We start from the raw sequence: 19555 nt of genomic DNA on the forward strand, positions 1-19555 counted from the left end.
GGTTACTGCGATAGTTACTCATGAAATAAAACTATGATGAAAACGGATTATATCGCGTATATTGAATTTATAATACATCCCGACGTTTCCAACCCTTTACAGCGTTCGTGGTCAACGGGTGACTGAGGAAAAATTACAAAGTGCAAAAAAAGTTGTGGTTGGTTGTGGTTGGTTGGTTGAAGCGATTTTGCATGTACAACCAGCCTTAAAGTTTATAGTCTATGATTGTTCATTATTTTTAGTATGTGGGTATTTTTGCACTTTGTAATTTTTCCTCAGTCACCCGTTGACCACGAACGCTGTAAAGGGTTCGAAACGTCGGGATGTATTATAAATTCAATATACGCGATATAATCCGTTTTCATAGTTTTATTTAACTAGCTTAAATCTAAAATAGGCCTTTAAGGCATTGTACCAAGGATGCTGGCGGCATTTCCTCGCTGTATCGCAATGCTGATACGTTGTGCGAGGAAGCCGCCAGCTCTTCGGTCACCAGTTATGTCAACCATGCAGACGCTTCGCGATTTCTGCAAACAAGTTGTGCGCACTGGACCCCATGGACCTAGAGTTTCAACTCCAAATGGAACGAAATGATACTCTCTACCGAGGCTCTTATATTTATTACGTTTTAAAGTTTTCAATTAAAAATATATGTTGAAATTTTACGTATTTAAACTCAAATAAGTATTAAAAAATGTAGGTAATTGCGGTTTTCATAGTTATTATAAAATATTTTTCATGCGCGTAGCTCATAGCCAGGTATGTAAGTACCAACATATAGATATATGGTTCTGCCAGATAGATCTGACGCCTGGCGTGTATGACGTGAATTAGGTATAGATGTGTCTTTAGAGAGAGATTTCCGACAAACATTACCTATTATGCCTAATACCTGCCATACATATATTCCTAGGTAATATTTATAGGAAATAAGTTTATGGAAGAAAATTAATTCTTCAATTCATAAAAACCTGTAAAAACTATTGGCAGATATGTTTCAAAAAAAATCATGAAATGTACCTATTTAGTATTTTGTATTTAAAATATTTAATATTGAACACAGTATTTTTCTATTTTATATTTCAAATACCTTGCTGTCACCGAAGTAATTTGTATATTATATTTCAAATACAATTTAAAATGTATTTTGTTATTTGTATTTGAAATACGATGAAGCCAGTATTTTGCCCAAGCCTGAATTAACGATCTATAGTTTGTCAAAGGACTGTATCATTTCAAACATAGATAGAGAGAATCATACTATCTTTGTCTTACACTAGTACTAGCACCCAAAAGAAAAGGATGAGTATAGTTTTTTTTGTTCTTATTAACTGACAATTTGGTTTAACCAACTACAAATTATAACATATACAGTACTAAATTAATAGACAATTATTTATTTTGTTCGTATAAAAATAAAAATAAATCAACAATAACAAATTATTTTTTGTGTGTGCGTTTCTTCGAACGCCGACATAACAGTAGCACACACTGGCACAGATCCTACAATCAATGCTTGCCGTGATGGAAGCCCCAGTCCTTGTGGTCCTTGTGGCCGCCCTTCTTGCCGTGGTCGTGGTGGTGGTGATGATGTTCCTCGTGGCCGTGGTGGCCCTTGTGGCCGTGATGGTCCTCGTCGTAGTGGTGCTTGTCGTGGTGGCCGTGCTTGCCGTGGTGACCCTCGTGATGGCCGGAGTGATGGTGACCGCCCTTCTTGTGGTGTCCCCCGTGGGTGTCGTGGTGGCCGTGGTGGTGGTGGTGCTTGTGGTGCTTGCCCTCCTTGTGGTCTCCCTCGTGGAAGTGGTGATCCTTGTGGAAGTGATCCTTGTGGTGTTTCTTGTGGTATCCGTCGATGTGCTCTCCCTTGTCGTGGTGCTCGTGGTGGCCGTGCTTGCCGCCCTTGTGGTGGTGGCCGTGCTCGTGATGCTCACCGTGGTGGTCGTGCTCGTCCCAGTGCTTCTTGTGGCCGCCGCCGTGCTCGTGGTGGTGATCCTCGTGGTGGTGCTTGCCGTGGTGGCCTTCGTCGCCCTTGTGGTGGTGGTGATGGCCCTTGTGGCCCTTGTGTCCGTGTCCGCCGTGCTCGTGGTGGTGGTGGCCGTGGTGCTCGTGGCCGCCGCCGTGCTCGTGGTGGTGGCCCTTGCTCTCGGCCACGGCCATGTCCTGCGAGTAATCGGCCATGCAGGCGGCCGCCAGGCACAGCACTCCAAACACAAACAGCGCCCTCATGTTTGCCGATATCCCGTGTCGGGGCTTGTGCCGATAGGTTGTTATGGAACGGAAGTTTGTCGGCAACTGACCTCTGAATCGTTGATTGGCTTTTTATATCAATTGTAACTAGTAGCGTACGATACCGAAAAGTTTTACAGTATAGATTTGTACCTAGTATTTGACTTTGTATAAATATAATCTGGACGCATCGCCTGTAGCACCTAAATCTCAGATGGTCAAATTATTTTCAATATAGTAAAATATGAAAGTCCTATTTTCATCCGTATTATAATTTATGAATAGACGCTGACTAGACCGACGGCGTTTGTAATTGGAATTCTTCATTAAATATACGAAAAAATATTAAGTAGGTATATTATCTTAAGTTTCATATTAGAGGAGGAAATAGTCGAGAATGGTACTTCGAAGTCAAAGTGTTTGTGTGATCGGAACGCTTGATTAAATTTCTCTTAACCATCACAAGGCTGAATTGATTTAAGTAATTATTTAAGTAAGAATTGCTTTTGTATTGTGTAATTGTGCACAAAACTGTAAATATTTTAATAAATGGCACCGGTCTTAATAAGGAAATATTTAGTTACGATGCACTTTTTATTTACATTTGATTTAAATATTGTAACTTAAAATTAAGCTACTTTGCACTTCCCTAAAGTCTGATCTATTGAAATTTAGTGTACCGTACCTCCGTACTTACATAATTCCGGTGACTTTACAATAAGTATAAGCTAAAATCTGGAGTTGATCTGATAATGAATATTCAGTTTAGGCTGATTAGAATGGTCTCGAGAAGTATAATATAGTCAGCAATAAAACTGTAGAGTCCCTTCGGAAAGAGAAGAGTCGTGAAATGTATTGGGCCCCATACATTCCGAACTTCTCTTTCCGAACAGACTCTAATTACCTATATCAATAGTTATTTGTTATACAAGGGTGCAAAGTTGTATTTTACCCGCGAGTGTAGAATTGAAACACGAGCAAGCGAAAAGATTTTATAGTTGAACCACGAGTAAAGCGAGTGCTTCTAAAATAGAGTCCTGAGCGTAGCGAGTGTTTCAACACACGAGAAGTAAAATAAATTTGCACCAGTGTGCAACACAAAACTTTTCACCTCACTATAGCGAGGAAAGTGCAACATGCAAAAGACAGCTCGAAAAAAAAAGTCTTTATTTGTACACATTAAAATCATCATCAGGTTAATTATAATCATTATCAATAAAAGTAAAATTTTTGTTGACAATGTTGACATTTCTGACGATGCGTTTTGAAATTGCATCGACTCAACTTGTGCGTTCAGAATTATATTCAGCATCATTATAAAGAAATACAAATGTTTCTTATGCAATTTTAAGGTTTATGACTTAAAATCATTAAATGAAGCTAAATTTGGTATTTTTTATTAAATTCTCAAACCATTTGTTTAATGATAATTAATATCGAACGAACCATTATTATGAGCGTCTTAAGTTTTGTTACCTGTCAAAAGCCAAAGGTCAAATTACTTTCTCCACTAGTGGATAAAATGCGTTTTTACCCGCTTGTTTTAAAGGATAAAAGACGGCTTGCCGAGCTAGTGAGGAGAAAAAATATTTTTGACAGTGACATACATTTAAAACATTGACCGACGTTCCATTGCATGGTCTCCACTGTCCTCATGGATGTATGCGTGGTGTATGCGTGCGTCGTGGATGGCGCAAGTAGATACGAGATACGAGCAATAATCTACAAGCAACGACAGCGCACTGCGCGGTGAAAATGTTCGTCAGTTTTTGACAGATCTCAATTCTCTAAAATAAGTAATGAGTCCTAAAGCCGCCAAAGTGGCTCATCAGCCATGAAAACAGCCAACCTTGAACCACAGCCCTTTTGTTACGCACGTAACAACACCGATGACCGAACCTAGCGCCGATAAAATGAAATGGATGAAAAGATCGTTAGCGAGCCACCGAAAGAAATAACAAACGGGACGATAACAGTAGGAAACACAATATGTTTTGTAAATAAATAAATTGTTTTATTTGCATAAAATATGGTACAACAAGGTGATATTGGAAAGGTTTTCCCGTACAGTGACATATTTTGCTGGTTAAGCATGCAAATATTATCTTAAAGCTATAAGTCTTAATCTATTACATTGTTTACTTAAAACTATAATTTCTATTTAAGGTGTTTGTAAGGTGTTTTTTGTAAGGTGTTTTTTAAATGTTTACTTTTATTTATTATATGAATGTATCGACAATTTAATTTAACTCTAGGTAGGTAAGGGTTACTTTTTAGGGTTCCGTACCCAAAGGGTAAAACCCGGGACCCTATTATATTACTAAGACTCCTCTGTCCGTCTGTCTGTCTGTCTGTCACCAGGCTGTATCTCATGAACCGTGATAGCTAGACACTTGAAATTTTCACAGATGATGTATTTCTGTAGTCGCTATAACAACAAATACTAAAAAGTACGGAACCCTCGGTGGGCGAGTCCGACTCGCACTTGTATTTGCATCATTATTTAATGAAATAACCCGCATTGAAAAGGTATCTAACTCGTGTTACTGTTGAATTGGAATTTCCCAAATTAAATTAAAGTAAAACGTACGTTAGTAGTAAACGTCGGGATGTACCTATTTTAAATTAATTATACGAGATATAATCCTTTATATTTATATCGTTTTATTTCATAAAGGTTTAAGTTTGCCTTTTAATGAACCAAAACTTTTTAGGGTTCCGTACCCAAAGGGTAAAAACGGGACCCTATTACTAAGACTCCGCTGTCCGTCTGTCTGTCTGTCCGTCCGTCTGTCACCAGGCTGTATCTCATGAACCGTGATAGACAATTGTTCACAGATGATGTATTTCTGTTGCCGCTGTAACAACAAATACTAAAAAGTACGGAACCCTCGGTGGGCGAGTCCGACTCGCACTTGTATTTGCATCATTATTTAATGAAATAACCCGCAATGAATTAAAGTAAATAGGTACGTTAGTAGTAATTAAACGTCGGGATGTACCTATTTTAAATTAATTATACGACATATAATCCGTTTATATTTATATCGTTTTATTTCATAAAGTTTTAAGTTTGCCTGTAAATGAACCAACACTTTGTAGGGTCCCGTACCCAAAGAGTAAAAACGGGCAGGCTTTCCACATGGACCAACGACTACGTATGCACAACTAGTTGTGCCATAAGGATTTTTTTTCTAAAGCCTTCCCATAGACACAACTGGTTTACTGTCATTTAATTTTAGTTCCCAAATACATATTCTAGAGTCTGGCCTGTTTTTGTAGAATTGTACAGTCGCCATCAGATATACGTTTATACGTCTTTTTCGTGCACATTTGTGAAAAAAAAAAAACATTTCCTTCGCAACTTAACTAGACGAAGCGAAGCGGGGCTCCTATTTCTGGGCGGTTTGCCCTTCGGGCATCTGAAGCTACCTAACGAACCTAACCTAATACCTACCCACGCTTTTTTCCCCAAGTGTAATGTTTTCTCGGACGTCACACTAAGTCAATAGATAGGTAGGTTAGGTTCATTAGGTAGCTTGAGTAGCTTCAGATGCCCGAAGGGCAAACCGCCCAGAAATAGGAGCCCCGCGTAGCAGGGCTCCGTCTAGTTAAGTGGCGAAGGAAATGTTGTAAAATTAATATGAAAGCTATCTATTTCCTCTTCTGACTGTAGTTGTGTTATAAGGAATGGTTAGAGAGCAAACTAGTTGTGCCAATTGGGCATAGTTGTGCCATTAGAAATACATATTTTCGATGGCACAACTAGTTGTGCATACGTAGTTGGTCCATGTGGAAAGCCTGGTATCTCATGAACCGTGATAGTTAGACAATTGAAATGTTCACAGATGATGTATTTCTGTTGCCGCTCTAACAACAAATACTAAACACAGAATAAAATAAATATTTAAGTGGGGCTCCCATACAACAAACGCGATTTTTTTGCGTAATGATACTGAACCCTTCGTGCGCGAGTCCGACTCGCACTTGGCCGGTTTTTTTATTGACACGCTACCTAGGCTGCACATGCTACTCGTACCTAGCGCCACTTGCACCATCCAGTCCAGGGTTAGCCCACTAAACCGGAGTTAATCGGTTAAACCTGGAGTTACCATGGTTACCAGTACAATTTGACACTGGGTTAACGGTTAACTCCGGGTTAGTAGCTAACCCTCGATGGTGCAAGTGGGCCTTATTGAGTTTGACAAGCACCTACCTGGTAAAATAAACAAAATTGCTAATTGCTTCGTTCACCAGAAGAAACCCTACCGTGTGGGAGTAGGGCACTCTCCTCTCTAGACTTAATACATCAATGGACCATCGTTTTAATTTATAAAACTTTTACGGATTCTTTCAATTCTAGCTGAACGATGAGAAGATCAATTTAATTAAGTAAGTGCTCGTATTTATCTTGGTTACAAAATCGTATTTGTACTTACCTATTCGATTTTTGAAACTGTTTAGGCGTGCAGTATAGTAAGAAAACTAAGTTATACTTGTGAATGACACAAAAGTTTTTATAATAATGCTAAGGGATGAAGTGCACACACAGGTTATTTATTTTATTTTCATTTATATGTTTTTATTTATTTATTTAGAGTAAGGTTACTAACGTAGTCAACTCGGAACACATACAGTTTCGCCTCACCACACACGACACCTAAACCGTCTGTTTACTATGTTTGTTTCTTCATTCATATGTTGATCTCCTTAGCTTAGAAAGGGGCCCTGTCTGTACATTTAAAATAAATTTCCTCTTTCGATCAAGCACTTGAACTTGATCGAGATCCTGCACTTTTTTACTCGGTCTTAAATCTATGCATGCAATAAATTCGCCTGCTCCTTGGCTCATTGTTGTTGTTGTTAATTAGAAAGAGTCCGATGCAAATGCTACAATCGGTGCTCAAAGTGCACAATACAGCTACTTTTTGAATAAAAAATCGCATAAAACTACTTAGATTTTAGGATATGTTAAAACTACCTATAGTCGGAAGCTGGAGTACTGCTGTCACCTTTGGGCAGGAGCACCTGGATGCCAGCTTGGACCCTTCGACTCAGTCCAAAGGCGCGCTGTACGAATCGTCGACGATCCCAAACACCCAAAACACAATATCAAAAAGTTACTTAACCTATAAACATTATATCTATAATCTTAACCTAATATCTGTAACTTTTTTTTTATCCTATCTTTAACTTAATAACTAAACATTTGCTGTGACAAATGGTTTGGGCGTCAGCATAATGCTGCCAGCATCAACTCAGCGTGAGTGACACTGCAGCGCTGTTTTTGAGCCCAGACCAAGATACCAATTAAAATAAATTAAATTAGCTCCGTATTTAACTACACAACACAAATACAATTCTCACTTAGCCAAATCTCAAACTTCAATATATATAAATAACAAAGTGCTGAAAATCTTTAAGACTACTCATCTATTTTTATTTATTTATTTATTTTATTTTTACCTAGGTACGTATGCGTGTTCTACCGCTTGTACAATGGGCTGTGCTCTGAAGAACTGTTTGACATGATGCCAACGGCCGCTTTCTATCACCGCACCGCTCGCCATCGGCAGGGTGTTCATCCTCACACCCTAGCACCTAAATGGTCGCGTACTGTGCGGTTTAAGAGGAATTTCCTCCCGCGTACGCTTCGGCTGTGGAATGAGCTCCCTGCCGAGGTTTTCCTGAGGGGCTACAGTATGGGATTCTTCAAAAAAGGAGTGTACAGGTTTTTAAAGGGTCGGCAACGCGCGTGTAATATCTCTGGTGTTGCAGGCGTCCATAGGCTACGGTAACTGCTTACAATCAGGCGGGCCGTATGCTTGATTGCCACCAACGTGGTATAAAAAAAAGCTATTATTAACGCACCTACTTTAACCAATTTGTTCAGTATAATCAGAGATTTGAACGAGTACGATTTCCACCGGACGGGCTGAGTCGGAACGCTTTTTACATTTATACGGCCGCCATTTCTCGCGGACGCGGACGGCCCCGGACGGATTCCATCGCTTTTGCATAATGTACAGGCACATTGAAACTCCAGTCGGTCGGTGGGAATTGTACATTAGAGGCCAGCTCGTCAGAATCAGAGGGCCTACCGCGAACCACGTTCGACGTGTTACCTCTCTGTCACACTTACGTATGAGTTTACAAATGTGATAGAGAGGCAACACGTCGAATGTGGTTCGCGATAGGCCCTCAGTGCGGTAGGTAGCGCACCGACTGGACCCAACCATTTGCTGTCTGTAACACCGACGACGCTGCTGTATGTATCCTGTTTACACTACCATACGAAGGTTAGGTTTCAAAAAATATTTCTATAAACAAATTTGGATATTTTCTTGCAAAAACAGCCTCCTAGCCCAGACGGTGGGGAGGGGACCCTGCCTACGAAGCCAGGCCAGCGGAACGGTTTCGAACTTCGAATCCCGGTAAGGGATTTATTTGTGTGTGCATCACTATCACGAATATATACATATTTTGTTCCTGAGTTATGAATGTTATCTATGTATCTTAATATTTATTTATCTCTATAAAGTGGGTATATCTTCGCTTAGTACCCATAGTACAAGCTTTGCTTAGTTTGGGGTTCGATCGATCGCCCGATCGATAGGTCGATCTGTGTGTCCACAAAATATTTATTTATGTTATTATGTTCATTCACTAATATATGTTTGATGTAATTGACCATTTTACTGCGAACAGATTTTTTTAACTTTTGGTGCTTGTTTTAAGGGGTCCGTAGTCAACTAGGAACCGTTATAGTTTCGTCATGTCCGTCTGTTTATCTGCCCGTCTGTCTTTACGTCTGTAGTTAGTACTAGGAAGCTGAAATCCGACATGGATATACCAATGGCTCTGTGAGATGTAGACCTCGCCATTATTAGCTTGAAAATTTAAAAATACTTTGATCAGTCATTATCACACCGAACTCACAATGGTCTTAAGTGCCATAGACGCTTCTGGCGGTTAAGTCCTTTATGCCAATTTTCGCCTTCATGAACTTTTCCTATAAACGAAACGACAATTTTTTTTATTCAACTATCAAACCTAATCTGGGGGCACGGCAGTGCCCCCGCCAAGACGAGCAAAGCAAAGCGCAAGGGCACTACCTACCATTTTTCAAAGCGCTTCGTCGTTTTTTGAACCCTTATAACTTGGGTTTGAATTATACCAGATAAACAAAATTCTCGGGATATGATTTCATTAGTGGATTTATTAAGCATACAAATTTTTAAGTATAGCTCATACTTTAAATTTTATGCATATCTAAAAAAAACCCTATTTCGTCACTCACTCACTCACTCGCTGATGATCATCAAAACCTTTAGGGTACTTCCTGAAATCCTAGGAAACTGAAATTTGGTATGTAAGAATGTTTTAGTACACAAACAAAAGAAAAATTCAAAAACTTGGCATTTTTAGCCCCTAAGGGGTTTTGTATGGGGAATTAATAACCACTGAACCGATTTAGTTGAAATTTAGTATGTACATAGATAGTTTTTGTTATGGGAAGGATATAGAATAGTTTTCAACCCCAAATCGGTGGAAAACAACGTTAGGGGGAAAAAGGGGGTTGAAGTTTGTATGGGGAATCAGTAAAAAGCAGATTGTGTAAAAGATGCCTCCAGATACGTATTTCAGGATTTTAATAGTAAATTACCCCCAACCCTTTAAATTAGGGGATGGAAGATTGTCATAAGCTACTTAAAAAAAGAAGTGAAATCCCAAAACATTTTCATGTAAAATGTTGACAAGACGAAACCATAAGGCTCGCACTGTCAAAAAGTTATCAGATCTCTTGTAGAGCCAAGCTTCTAACTCTACAAGCCCTAACTTCACAAAGTCTACACCTTAGTCAAATTATGTGGCTTGGCCGTTTCGTTACTACAAAAACTATTGTATAATAAAATTAATAAAAAATAATGAATAGTGAATAAGTTTTTCACCTTACGTCCATGTGACGGTAGCGAAACGGCCAAGCCACATATTTTGACTAAGGTGTAAAGTTTGTGAAGTTAGGGCTTGTAGAGTTAGAAGCTTGGCTCTACAAGAGATCTGATAACTTTTTGACAGTGCGACTAGTGCGAGCCTTATGGTTTCGTCTTGGCAACATTTTACATGAAAATGTTTTTGGTGGGATCACAAAATTTCACGAGAATTGGTTGAGAATTGCGAGCTGAAGAGGAGAACATCCGGACATACGAAAGCATATTGCGCAAGTTAAAACAGAGACCAGACTAACGCTTCGGTAAAAAAACTAACCAGCCGAGAGATGGGATGAATGGAGATGGAAAATATTGGGTATTGCCAATACCCGTCGGTGTGTCCCGCCGAGTTTGTTGCCGGTCCCATATTGAGATACCCTCCTACAATTTAGGAGGGAATTAAATTTTCTCGGGTCCGAGGTGTAGGGTTGGCGCCAGCGTAGTTTTTATCGCGTATATATATCTTTACTTGAAAATAATTGTATTGTATAACCAGCCTTATGAACCGATTTTGCATGTACAACCAGCCTTAAAGTTTATAGTCTATGATGGTTCATTATTTTTAGTATGTGGGTATTTTTGCACTTTGTAGTTTTTCCTCAGTCACCCGTTGACCACGAACGCTGTAAAGGGTTCGAAACGTCGGGATGTATTATAAATTTAATATACGCGATATAATCCGTTTTCATAGTTTTATTTCATGAGTAACTATCGCGGTAACCGAAGACAATATTATTTAAATTATTTTATTTGCTGTACAGTTAAATAACAAGTTTTTGGTACGATAATCGTTTATAATCGTTTAATTTTTTTTACTAATCAGTTTTGGGTTATAGAATTACTAATATTTCTTTTGTCAAAAATATTATGATAAAATATTTATAACACTTAATTCGATTTGCCGATTTCATTGAAAAAATGTGACGTCACAGCAGGGGGAGGGGTTTGCCAAATGTGACCAAGTGTGACAAGGAGGGGGGGGGAGGGGTCAAAAAACCTCGAAATTCGTGTGACGAAATTAATGGAAGAACCCAAAGAGAAGAGTCGTAAAATATATGGGCTCCCTTTCATTCCACGACTCTTCTCTTTCCGCACAGACTCTACCTACGATAGGAAATCCGTAACAAAATGCAATGCAATTCCATCGAGCGTCCTGGGCTCGTTGGAATCGTCTCTACAAATAATTACTGACTGCTCAAAGACAGAAGCAGTAAATACAATTTTGTAGACTCGTATATGTAGACATATAAGCAATGCTATCGACGAAGTCTGTTTTTATCCGCCGACGCAAAAAGAGGGGTGTTGTGAGGGGTGGCGCAAAAAGTTTAGCTAGGTATGTACGGTATGTGTCTGTTTGTGGCACCGTAACTCTTTTAAGAGTGAACCGATTTGGATGCCGTTATATAAGAATGCGGTTTATTTTTATGAAAGCATTTTTCTAGCGAAGGTGTTAGACATGTTTTATGATTATCATAATCGGTTCATTTGTTTCATTGCGTTGGGTTTATTTTTTATTTTAATTGAATCATAAAGTTGTTCCTCACTTATCTATTCAAAATAAATAACAAACTCTTCATTTAGATAATATTCACTCATTATTGAGTGATCTAGTAGGTTCAACTTATGTGCCTACTACTTATTTAAGTATTTACCTACCTACCTATCAAAAAAGGAGTGTACAGGTTTTTAAAGGGTCGGCAACGCGCGTGTAATATCTCCGGTGTTGCAGGCGTCCATAGGCTACGGTAACTGCTTACCATCAGGCGGGCCGTATGCTTGATTGCCACCGACGTGGTATAAAAAAATAATACCTATATCCTGCTAGTGTAGGTACTTTACCTCGATTTTTAGAGCATATGACAATAAGTTCTAATTTTTAATGAAGCACATACAGACTTGACAAACAAAGTGTAAAGTGTATGTACCTACTAACAAAGTACACAAGAATGATGATCAGGGCTTAGCGGAATGAATTAGCGAACTAGGCTACAAATATACCTACCTAATTCAGTAGGGATCACGAAGTTGTTTTATTTTGAATAGTAGTAGGCAAAGCCGCTATATCCATGACCCACGTGTCGCCGGCGTTTTTGCCCCGTCTCGACGACAAAACACTTTTAGGCCCATGTCGCAACCGCAATCACCAGAAACCGTAATTAGGCGTAGCGCGTGCGGCGCGGCCGCGACGTCCTTGCCGGTGGTTTCACCGTGCAACCCGCGACAAAATCTCATGATATAAATGCCTCTCGGACACTCGGACAATCAGTACACACCCAGGTTTCAATCATTCAACAAGAGTTCCTCGAAACGACCAAAATGAGGACGCTCGTCGCCCTAGCCGCACTGGGGTGCGTGATGGTCGTTTGTTCCGGCCGCGAGCTCGGCCAGAAGGAAACCGACCTAGTCGCCGCCGCGAGCCACCACAAGGGCCACCACCACGAGGAGGGTGGCGGCAAGGAGCATCACGAGCACCACCACCACGAGCACGGCGAGAAGGGTCACAAGGGACACAAGGGCCACCACCACCACCACAAGGGCGAGCACGGTCATCACGGCAAGCACCACCACGAGGGCCACCACGAGGAGCACGGCGGCGGCCACAAGAAGCACTGGGACGGGCACGATCACCACGGCAAACACCACGAGCACGGCCACCACCACAAGGGCGGCAAGCACGGCCACAAGAAACACCACGACAAGGGCGAGGAGACCGAGGGCTACCACAAGAAGTACCATAAGGACGAGTACCACAAGGACCACCACTTCTACGACGACCACCACAAGGAGGGCAAGCACCACAAGCACGGCGACCACCACGGACACCACGAGAAGAAGGGCGGCGGCCACAAGAAGGGCGGTCACCATCACTCCGGCCATCACGAGCACCACCACGGCAAGAAGGGCCACCACGACAAGCACCACTACGACGAGGACCACAAGGGTCACAAGGGGCACCACGGCCACGAGGAGCATCACCACCACCACCACGATCACGGCAAGAAGGGCGGCCACGAGGACCACAAGCACTGGGGCTTCCATCATGGCAAACACTGAGACTGTTAAAATATTTGTTATTCTTAATGTTATTTTTTACAATACCTACCTCCATGTAAATAAATGTAAAATAAAGTTGAATTTATAAATAAGATATTAGTTTTAATTATGAAACAAGATACCGGCTGATATTCAAATCATTTACGTAATATAATATAATATAAATTTAAATCAAGTTTTATGTTCTTAAGCCCCATTTAAGCGAGGTTTAGACTAGCAAGAACTTACTTACGTTACATTGCCGACGAATAAGGTAAACTGCATTCAAAATTTTGATCAGATACCGCAATGTAATGAAAATTGCATGCAAGTTCTTGCTAATCTAAACCTCGCTTTAGACGGTTAAAAACTTGCATGCAATATTCGATACATCTCCAACTACAGAGTACTTACAATGAATTCAATCGATCGATCAAGTAGGTACCTATTACCTACCGCAATGTAACGAAAATTGCATGCAAGTTCTTGAACTGACTAAATGGGGCTTTATGAGAGAAATAAGGTCTATTTTACCTGTAAAATGTGTCCAATATTTTATATTATATTTTAATAAGTGTCTAATAATAATATAAATATATTATTACCTCAACTCTACCACTATCTACTGTTAAATAAGCAGTCGTGAGCAAAAAAAAAACATAGGTATCGTACGAAACTCTAACATATCATACTATTTATATTTATTGTCAATGTTTTACTCCAGCTGAACCCTAAATTAAAATAAGAGTAGTTAGTGAGTCATAGTGTGGCCCGGTATATTTCTGTAACAACGAAACCAATTCAGTCCGCGCGGAGCCTGTGAGCGATGTCGTCACCGCGCGGAGTCACTCGTCCAGAAACCAACAGCAATATGATTGCTAAAGATCAGACCGTAATCGACAACAGATGAAAGTGCTCTTATCTATAAATTCAAAGTACGGAAACTCTTGTGACACTCTGCGTCAATAGTTGTCCTCCTAAACACCCTCGTGCAACGCCGGTAAGAAAACAATTTATTTTTAAATACTTATCCGAATTATTACATCATTGCTGTGTTAACGACGCACTACTCTAACATTTCGTTTCCTTACAGAGGATGAAAGTCACAGTAATAGCAGGGCTTTTAGCCTTGTCCATCGTTTCATCCCGGGCGAGGAACGTAAGCGATTTGAAAGGCGACCAAAATGTGAGCGCAGAGGTAGGTGCCATACTGGGAGACGATTTAGCGGGCGCCGGGACCGAAGCGCGCGACCAGGCGGTCGCGGGCACCGAGCACAAACATAAGCCCAAGGACAGCCACCACGAGGCGGGCGGCGGCCACGAACACAAGGAGCATCACCACAAGGAGGACGGGGAGAAGGGCGACAAGGGATACAAATCCCACCACCATCACGACAAGGCGGAGCACGGACACCACGATAAGCATCACCATGAGGGCCACCACGGCGAGCACGGCGGACACAAGAAAAAGCACCACGACGAGCATGACCACCACGGCGAGCACCACGAGGCGGCGCACGGGCACAAGGGCGGCAAGTTCGGGCACAAGAAGGGCCACAAGAAGGGCTCCAAGACCACCGGCTTCCACCACAAGTCGCACAAGGACGAATACCACAAGGAGCACAAGTTCTACGACGACTTTCACAAGGGCGGCCACCACCACAAGCACGGAGACTTCCACGGCCACCACGACAAGAAGGGGGGCCACCATAAAAAGGGCGGCCACCACGAGAAGGGCCACCATGAGAAGCACCACGGCAAGAAGGGCCACCACGACAAGGGCCACTACGACGAGGACCACAAGGGGCACAAGGGCCACCACGGCCACGAGGAGCATCACGCTCACCACCACGACCACGGCAAGAAGGGTGGCCACGCCGGCGGCAAGGAGCATGGATACACCCACCACAAAAAGGGCTAATTACCAAATTTACTTACACATAGTTTTTATTTGTTTTGAAGTCATTTTGCATAAAACTAAGTCAGTACACATGTAATTTAGATTTAACAGTTAGACTTAGATCCAAAATTAATTTATGTATACCCATTCGAAAATAGCAAAATGCTAATCATACACTTACCAAATTATAATTTATATTTCATTAACACCAATTTGTCTGTAGACCTTAGAAGCGTATTGTGATGATTAGCTATGTTGAGATAATAATTGATCAGTTTAATATGTCTAGCTTTACAAATAACGGGATAAAACAGTGAGACTGTTATTATTAAATGTTGGATTTTTCATAATTATTAGTCTTTCCTTTGGGTATCTTTACTAGTTAAATATATATTACACTATAAAATCTACTAGGAAAATATTCAGGGATCATCTACAACGAAGGTGAAATAGAAAATACACAAACATAATACTCAACCTGTAAGCATGTTAATTTTATTTTGATGAAATATTTCATCACATTACAAAAGGGCCATGAGCGGAGCAAGGTGGTCAAACTCAATTTTTTCAGTGATATTCTTTGTCTTGATATTTTCATCTTGATTGGCAATGAAAATTAGGTTGCCATCATCCCGCCATCCATATTTCTTAACCCAGTGTTTTAGAGTAATATCTAAAATAGGAAAAAAGACAATATGTTTAACTAAGTAGTAAATAACTGAATAAATTTAAAGGTGGAAAAATTACTGCCTTGGGTGAGACTTGAACTCACGGCCTCTGGATCAAGATCTGGATCTGGATGGAGTTCAAGTCTCACCCAAGGCAGTAATTTTTCCACCTTTAAATTTATTCTAAGCTTAATAGCATCGATCACAGACGTTTCTGCTTGTTAAAAATTAATTAGTAAATAACTGAGTTTTAAGTAATTTACAAACACTAACTAAATAAATAAAGGTAGTTTTGTTTGATTAAATCTATAGGCATAGTACACTCTTTTAAAACAACCATGTGAAATTCAATCTTTTACTCTCACATAACTTTTTTATATTACTAGATATAAACTAGCTTTTGTGACAATGGATACCAAACGAGACTCACAACTTAAAGCTGCATCCACAGCCCATTTAATTTTTGTGCGATAGTAAATAAGGATTTATCCATTAATTACGTCACACGAATTTCGAGGTTTTTTGACGTTTGACCCTGGTATGTCGTCACATTTTTCCAATATAATCGGCAAATCGAATTAAGTATTATCAATATTTTATCAAAATATTTTTGACAAAAGAAATGTTAGTAATATTATAATCCAAAACAGATTAGGATAGAAAATTAAATGATTAAAAACGATTATCGCAAAAACTTGTTATGTAACTATACAGTGAATAAAATAATTTTTATAATTTAAAGTGGCATCACAAAGTTTGTGACTCTCCCTCCCCCTTGCCACACATGTCACATTTTCTTGTCCCCTCCCCTCCATAAACATGTGATGTAATTAATGGATAACCCCTAACCAGGTAAGTTACTTAATGTTACTGTGTTACAGTGTTGTTCCACATAAGTTAACTGTGGTGTGGATGCATTTTAAAGTTGTTTAATGTAGTTTAATAATAGTTAACAAAGCCTCACCATCAATGCCACCAAGCAAATTGGCCAAGTTGTTCTTCTCAATAGTCTGGAAGGTGATGCCCACAACATGGCAGACAAATTTGCGGATGGAATCATGGAAGCCGCTGATGCGGTTGCACAGCTCTGGCATCTGGTGCACACGGTTCCAGAATTGGGCGAAGTCACACTGCTCCAGGATGTCGGCTAAATACTTGATTTGTGATATTGTCTCATTCTCGGGCTAGAAACATTAAGAAAACCCAGTTTATGTTAGTGTACTAAATTATGCTATTCAAGGTTTAAATTATACTGTACAGTATGCTCCTAGATATCAATCTAACCAGATTTGTTAGAAACAAGGACCAAACACAATGTATATACACAAAAAACTCATACTTGGTGTGATGCAGTTAATTGCCAAAACCATTCTGCCCTACTAAGCCAAATAGTGCTATCTCAAAAGAAAATTCATTGCTACCTTATACTTAAGTTTCATAATCATTTGTTATTGTGATAGCACTATTCGGCTTAGGAGGGCAGCATTGTACTAGTGATTTTGAATAGAATTTCAGAAAGTAAACCTGGTCTGATTGTCAGAGAATTCAAGCTTAAATTGATAAATAGCAATGATGATATTATATTATGTACTTGAAATTATATATATATATATATATATATATTTATATATAAAACTAACAAGAATGTATAACTTACCACTGATTCAAGAAGTAAACACTTGCATAAAGTAAAATCAGTATGCGGGAAGTTCGTCAACGCCTTCAGAAGAATCTGACAGGTTATATCGGCATTAAATTTCTCTGGGTTGAACTGGTACAACTTGAGTACTGCCAGATTCGCTTCCAAATCGTACGTGTTTTCCCGAGACTGCATATCAACATAGCGCTCTAGGGTCTGCAGATTCGCAGGGTTATATCTAAAAATTACAAAATAGTTAAGTCTATTCAAGATACTAAAATATGACACTGGCAAAACAGTATACTTACCGTTCTATACTTTTCAGTATACTGGCGACAGTTTGTTTCATTGTTTCTGCCATTTTAGAAGCTCTATCGGCTTTAGCTATTTAAAAAGCTTGTAAAATAGTAGGGTTACGCGTGGCTTCGCCTTGCATTCATATCAAAGAAACGTCAGCTGTCAATGTCAAATATGATATAAACGACACATGCACGACATGTGCACGACAATAAATACCATAAACAATGCGAAACGATCGTAATCGTACCTGCCAAGTTTTGCAATTATATGCCAAGTAAAGGCATCTAAAGCCCCTCCACACTCGCGTTCGCGGCTTCACGCACGAGTGTGGAGGGAGCTTTAGCACGTAAATATAGAGCAGAAGGAGATGTCAGAGGGCCTACCGCATGAGCTAGGCCGCAGACGTTCGGAATTTTTCATACAGAATGACATGTGCAAGCGAGACAGCTCTATGCATTTGTAGAGCGACTGTACGACGTACGGAAACCGAATGAAAATTCCGAACGTCTGCGGCCGAGGTGAATCAATCAAGTATTGGATCTGTCATGAGCGGTGGGGAGAAACGACCGAACGGGATAGTCTTATGTATGGATGGTATAGAAAGGATGCCAATCTCTTATGGCAGAATTGTTGCAAAAGTGACCGCTTTCAGTTTTAAATAATAGTTCCTAATCTCTCCGGTGGCGCTAGTTAGGCTCTGGGACATGAGTATAACATGAACCATGTAAGGCAACAAATCCCGACCAAATTACGTAGGTTGTTTTTGGTAGTATTTCGGTGTATGGTGGCGCCGCCTAATTACTGTTTTTTGATGGACACTTCATATTTAGAGATTTGGCTCCTTTATATAGTCTCCATGGTCTTATGTATCTTTCAGTAGGAGTAGCAGAAAACTCATTATTATCGTTTTCTTTGTTACAGTCTCACTTTTTTTATTACCCACCATTTTTACAAAAATAAAACAATACCAAAAAAAGCGTGTGTGTGTAATCTTCACGCGCGATTGAAGTAAACGTTATTTGACGTTTACGATACATATTACGGAAATGATTAAACCTCGATTAAACTTCAACTTAAAATATATATAAGAGGATATAACCAAACGGAGCCGCCACGTCTGTAATATGCTGTACAAAAGTCTGCCAATTTTTGCGGGGGAGGGGAACGTCAAATGTTTACGTAACGTCAAAATAGTCATGTCAGATAAACGTCAGTCCATACATTGTTGGCCGGCTATTTTTGAGAATGCCTGTTAATGGCTACTCCGTTTGGTTATATCCTCCTAGTATTATAATTTAATTTATTCTATTTTTAACGCGCGTTAAAAAAGCGCTCGTGAGTATGAGAGGCCTTATTTCAGGGGTCTATTTATTTATTTATCTATCTATTTATTTTAGGCCTCATACTCACGAGCGTTTTTTCAACGCACGTTAAAAAAGCGTTTAGTCCGCTCCAGACTACGCGGCACGACGCCACGAACGCGAGTGTGGAGTCGATTTCGCTGATTAGCGAACTAGACTCCACAGTCACGTTCGCGGCTTCGCGCCGCAATTCGCACACGAGTGTGGAGGACCCTTCTCGTTCGCGGCTTCGCGCCGCGTAGTCGGGAGCGCGCTTTATAAAAGTGATAAATCGGAGGGCCCCTACCGCGAAACACGAAAATCGAAATTTCGTTATCTGCCTTGCTAAAGGCATGTCCAGACAATTTTTGAGAGCGATAAAGAGATATTTTGACCGGACCGGTCGCAGTCCTGTACGCCCGTCTGTTAAGTTATGTGGTACCAATCAAAGAACCATA

At 40.2% G+C, this 19555-nt stretch overlaps 5 protein-coding genes across 5 annotated transcripts in view; 3 read left to right on the plus strand and 2 right to left on the minus strand.

Moving 5' to 3' along the window:
* The window catches only part of LOC134743612 (E3 ubiquitin-protein ligase TRIM9), a 381810-nt gene that overhangs the window by 121940 nt on the left and 240315 nt on the right, over positions 1-19555 (plus strand). The gene's annotated exons all lie outside the window — the stretch shown is intronic.
* On the minus strand, positions 1495-2295 carry LOC134747480 (histidine-rich glycoprotein-like). The gene has a single exon (XM_063682105.1). The coding sequence runs from the start codon at positions 2224-2226 to the stop codon at positions 1510-1512; it is 717 nt and encodes a 238-aa protein (XP_063538175.1). The 5' UTR covers positions 2227-2295; the 3' UTR covers positions 1495-1509.
* LOC134744162 (histidine-rich glycoprotein-like) lies at positions 12312-13359 on the plus strand. The gene has a single exon (XM_063677870.1). It carries the CDS (start codon positions 12534-12536, stop codon positions 13269-13271), a length of 738 nt encoding a protein of 245 aa, XP_063533940.1. The 5' UTR covers positions 12312-12533; the 3' UTR covers positions 13272-13359.
* Positions 13907-15225, plus strand: LOC134743113 (histidine-rich glycoprotein-like). The gene is made up of 2 exons (XM_063676449.1): positions 13907-14250; positions 14344-15225. Exon 2 carries the CDS (start codon positions 14347-14349, stop codon positions 15169-15171), a length of 825 nt encoding a protein of 274 aa, XP_063532519.1. The 5' UTR covers positions 13907-14250; positions 14344-14346; the 3' UTR covers positions 15172-15225.
* On the minus strand, positions 15624-17920 carry LOC134743120 (eukaryotic translation initiation factor 3 subunit K). Its single transcript, XM_063676462.1, has 4 exons — positions 17766-17920; positions 17476-17695; positions 16783-17002; positions 15624-15823 (listed from the first exon to the last, which is right to left on the minus strand). The coding sequence occupies exons 1-4, from the start codon at positions 17816-17818 to the stop codon at positions 15672-15674; spliced, it is 645 nt and encodes a 214-aa protein (XP_063532532.1). The 5' UTR covers positions 17819-17920; the 3' UTR covers positions 15624-15671.

Source organism: Cydia strobilella, chromosome 1, assembly GCF_947568885.1.
Source record: "Cydia strobilella chromosome 1, ilCydStro3.1, whole genome shotgun sequence".
NCBI lineage: Eukaryota > Metazoa > Arthropoda > Insecta > Lepidoptera > Tortricidae > Cydia > Cydia strobilella.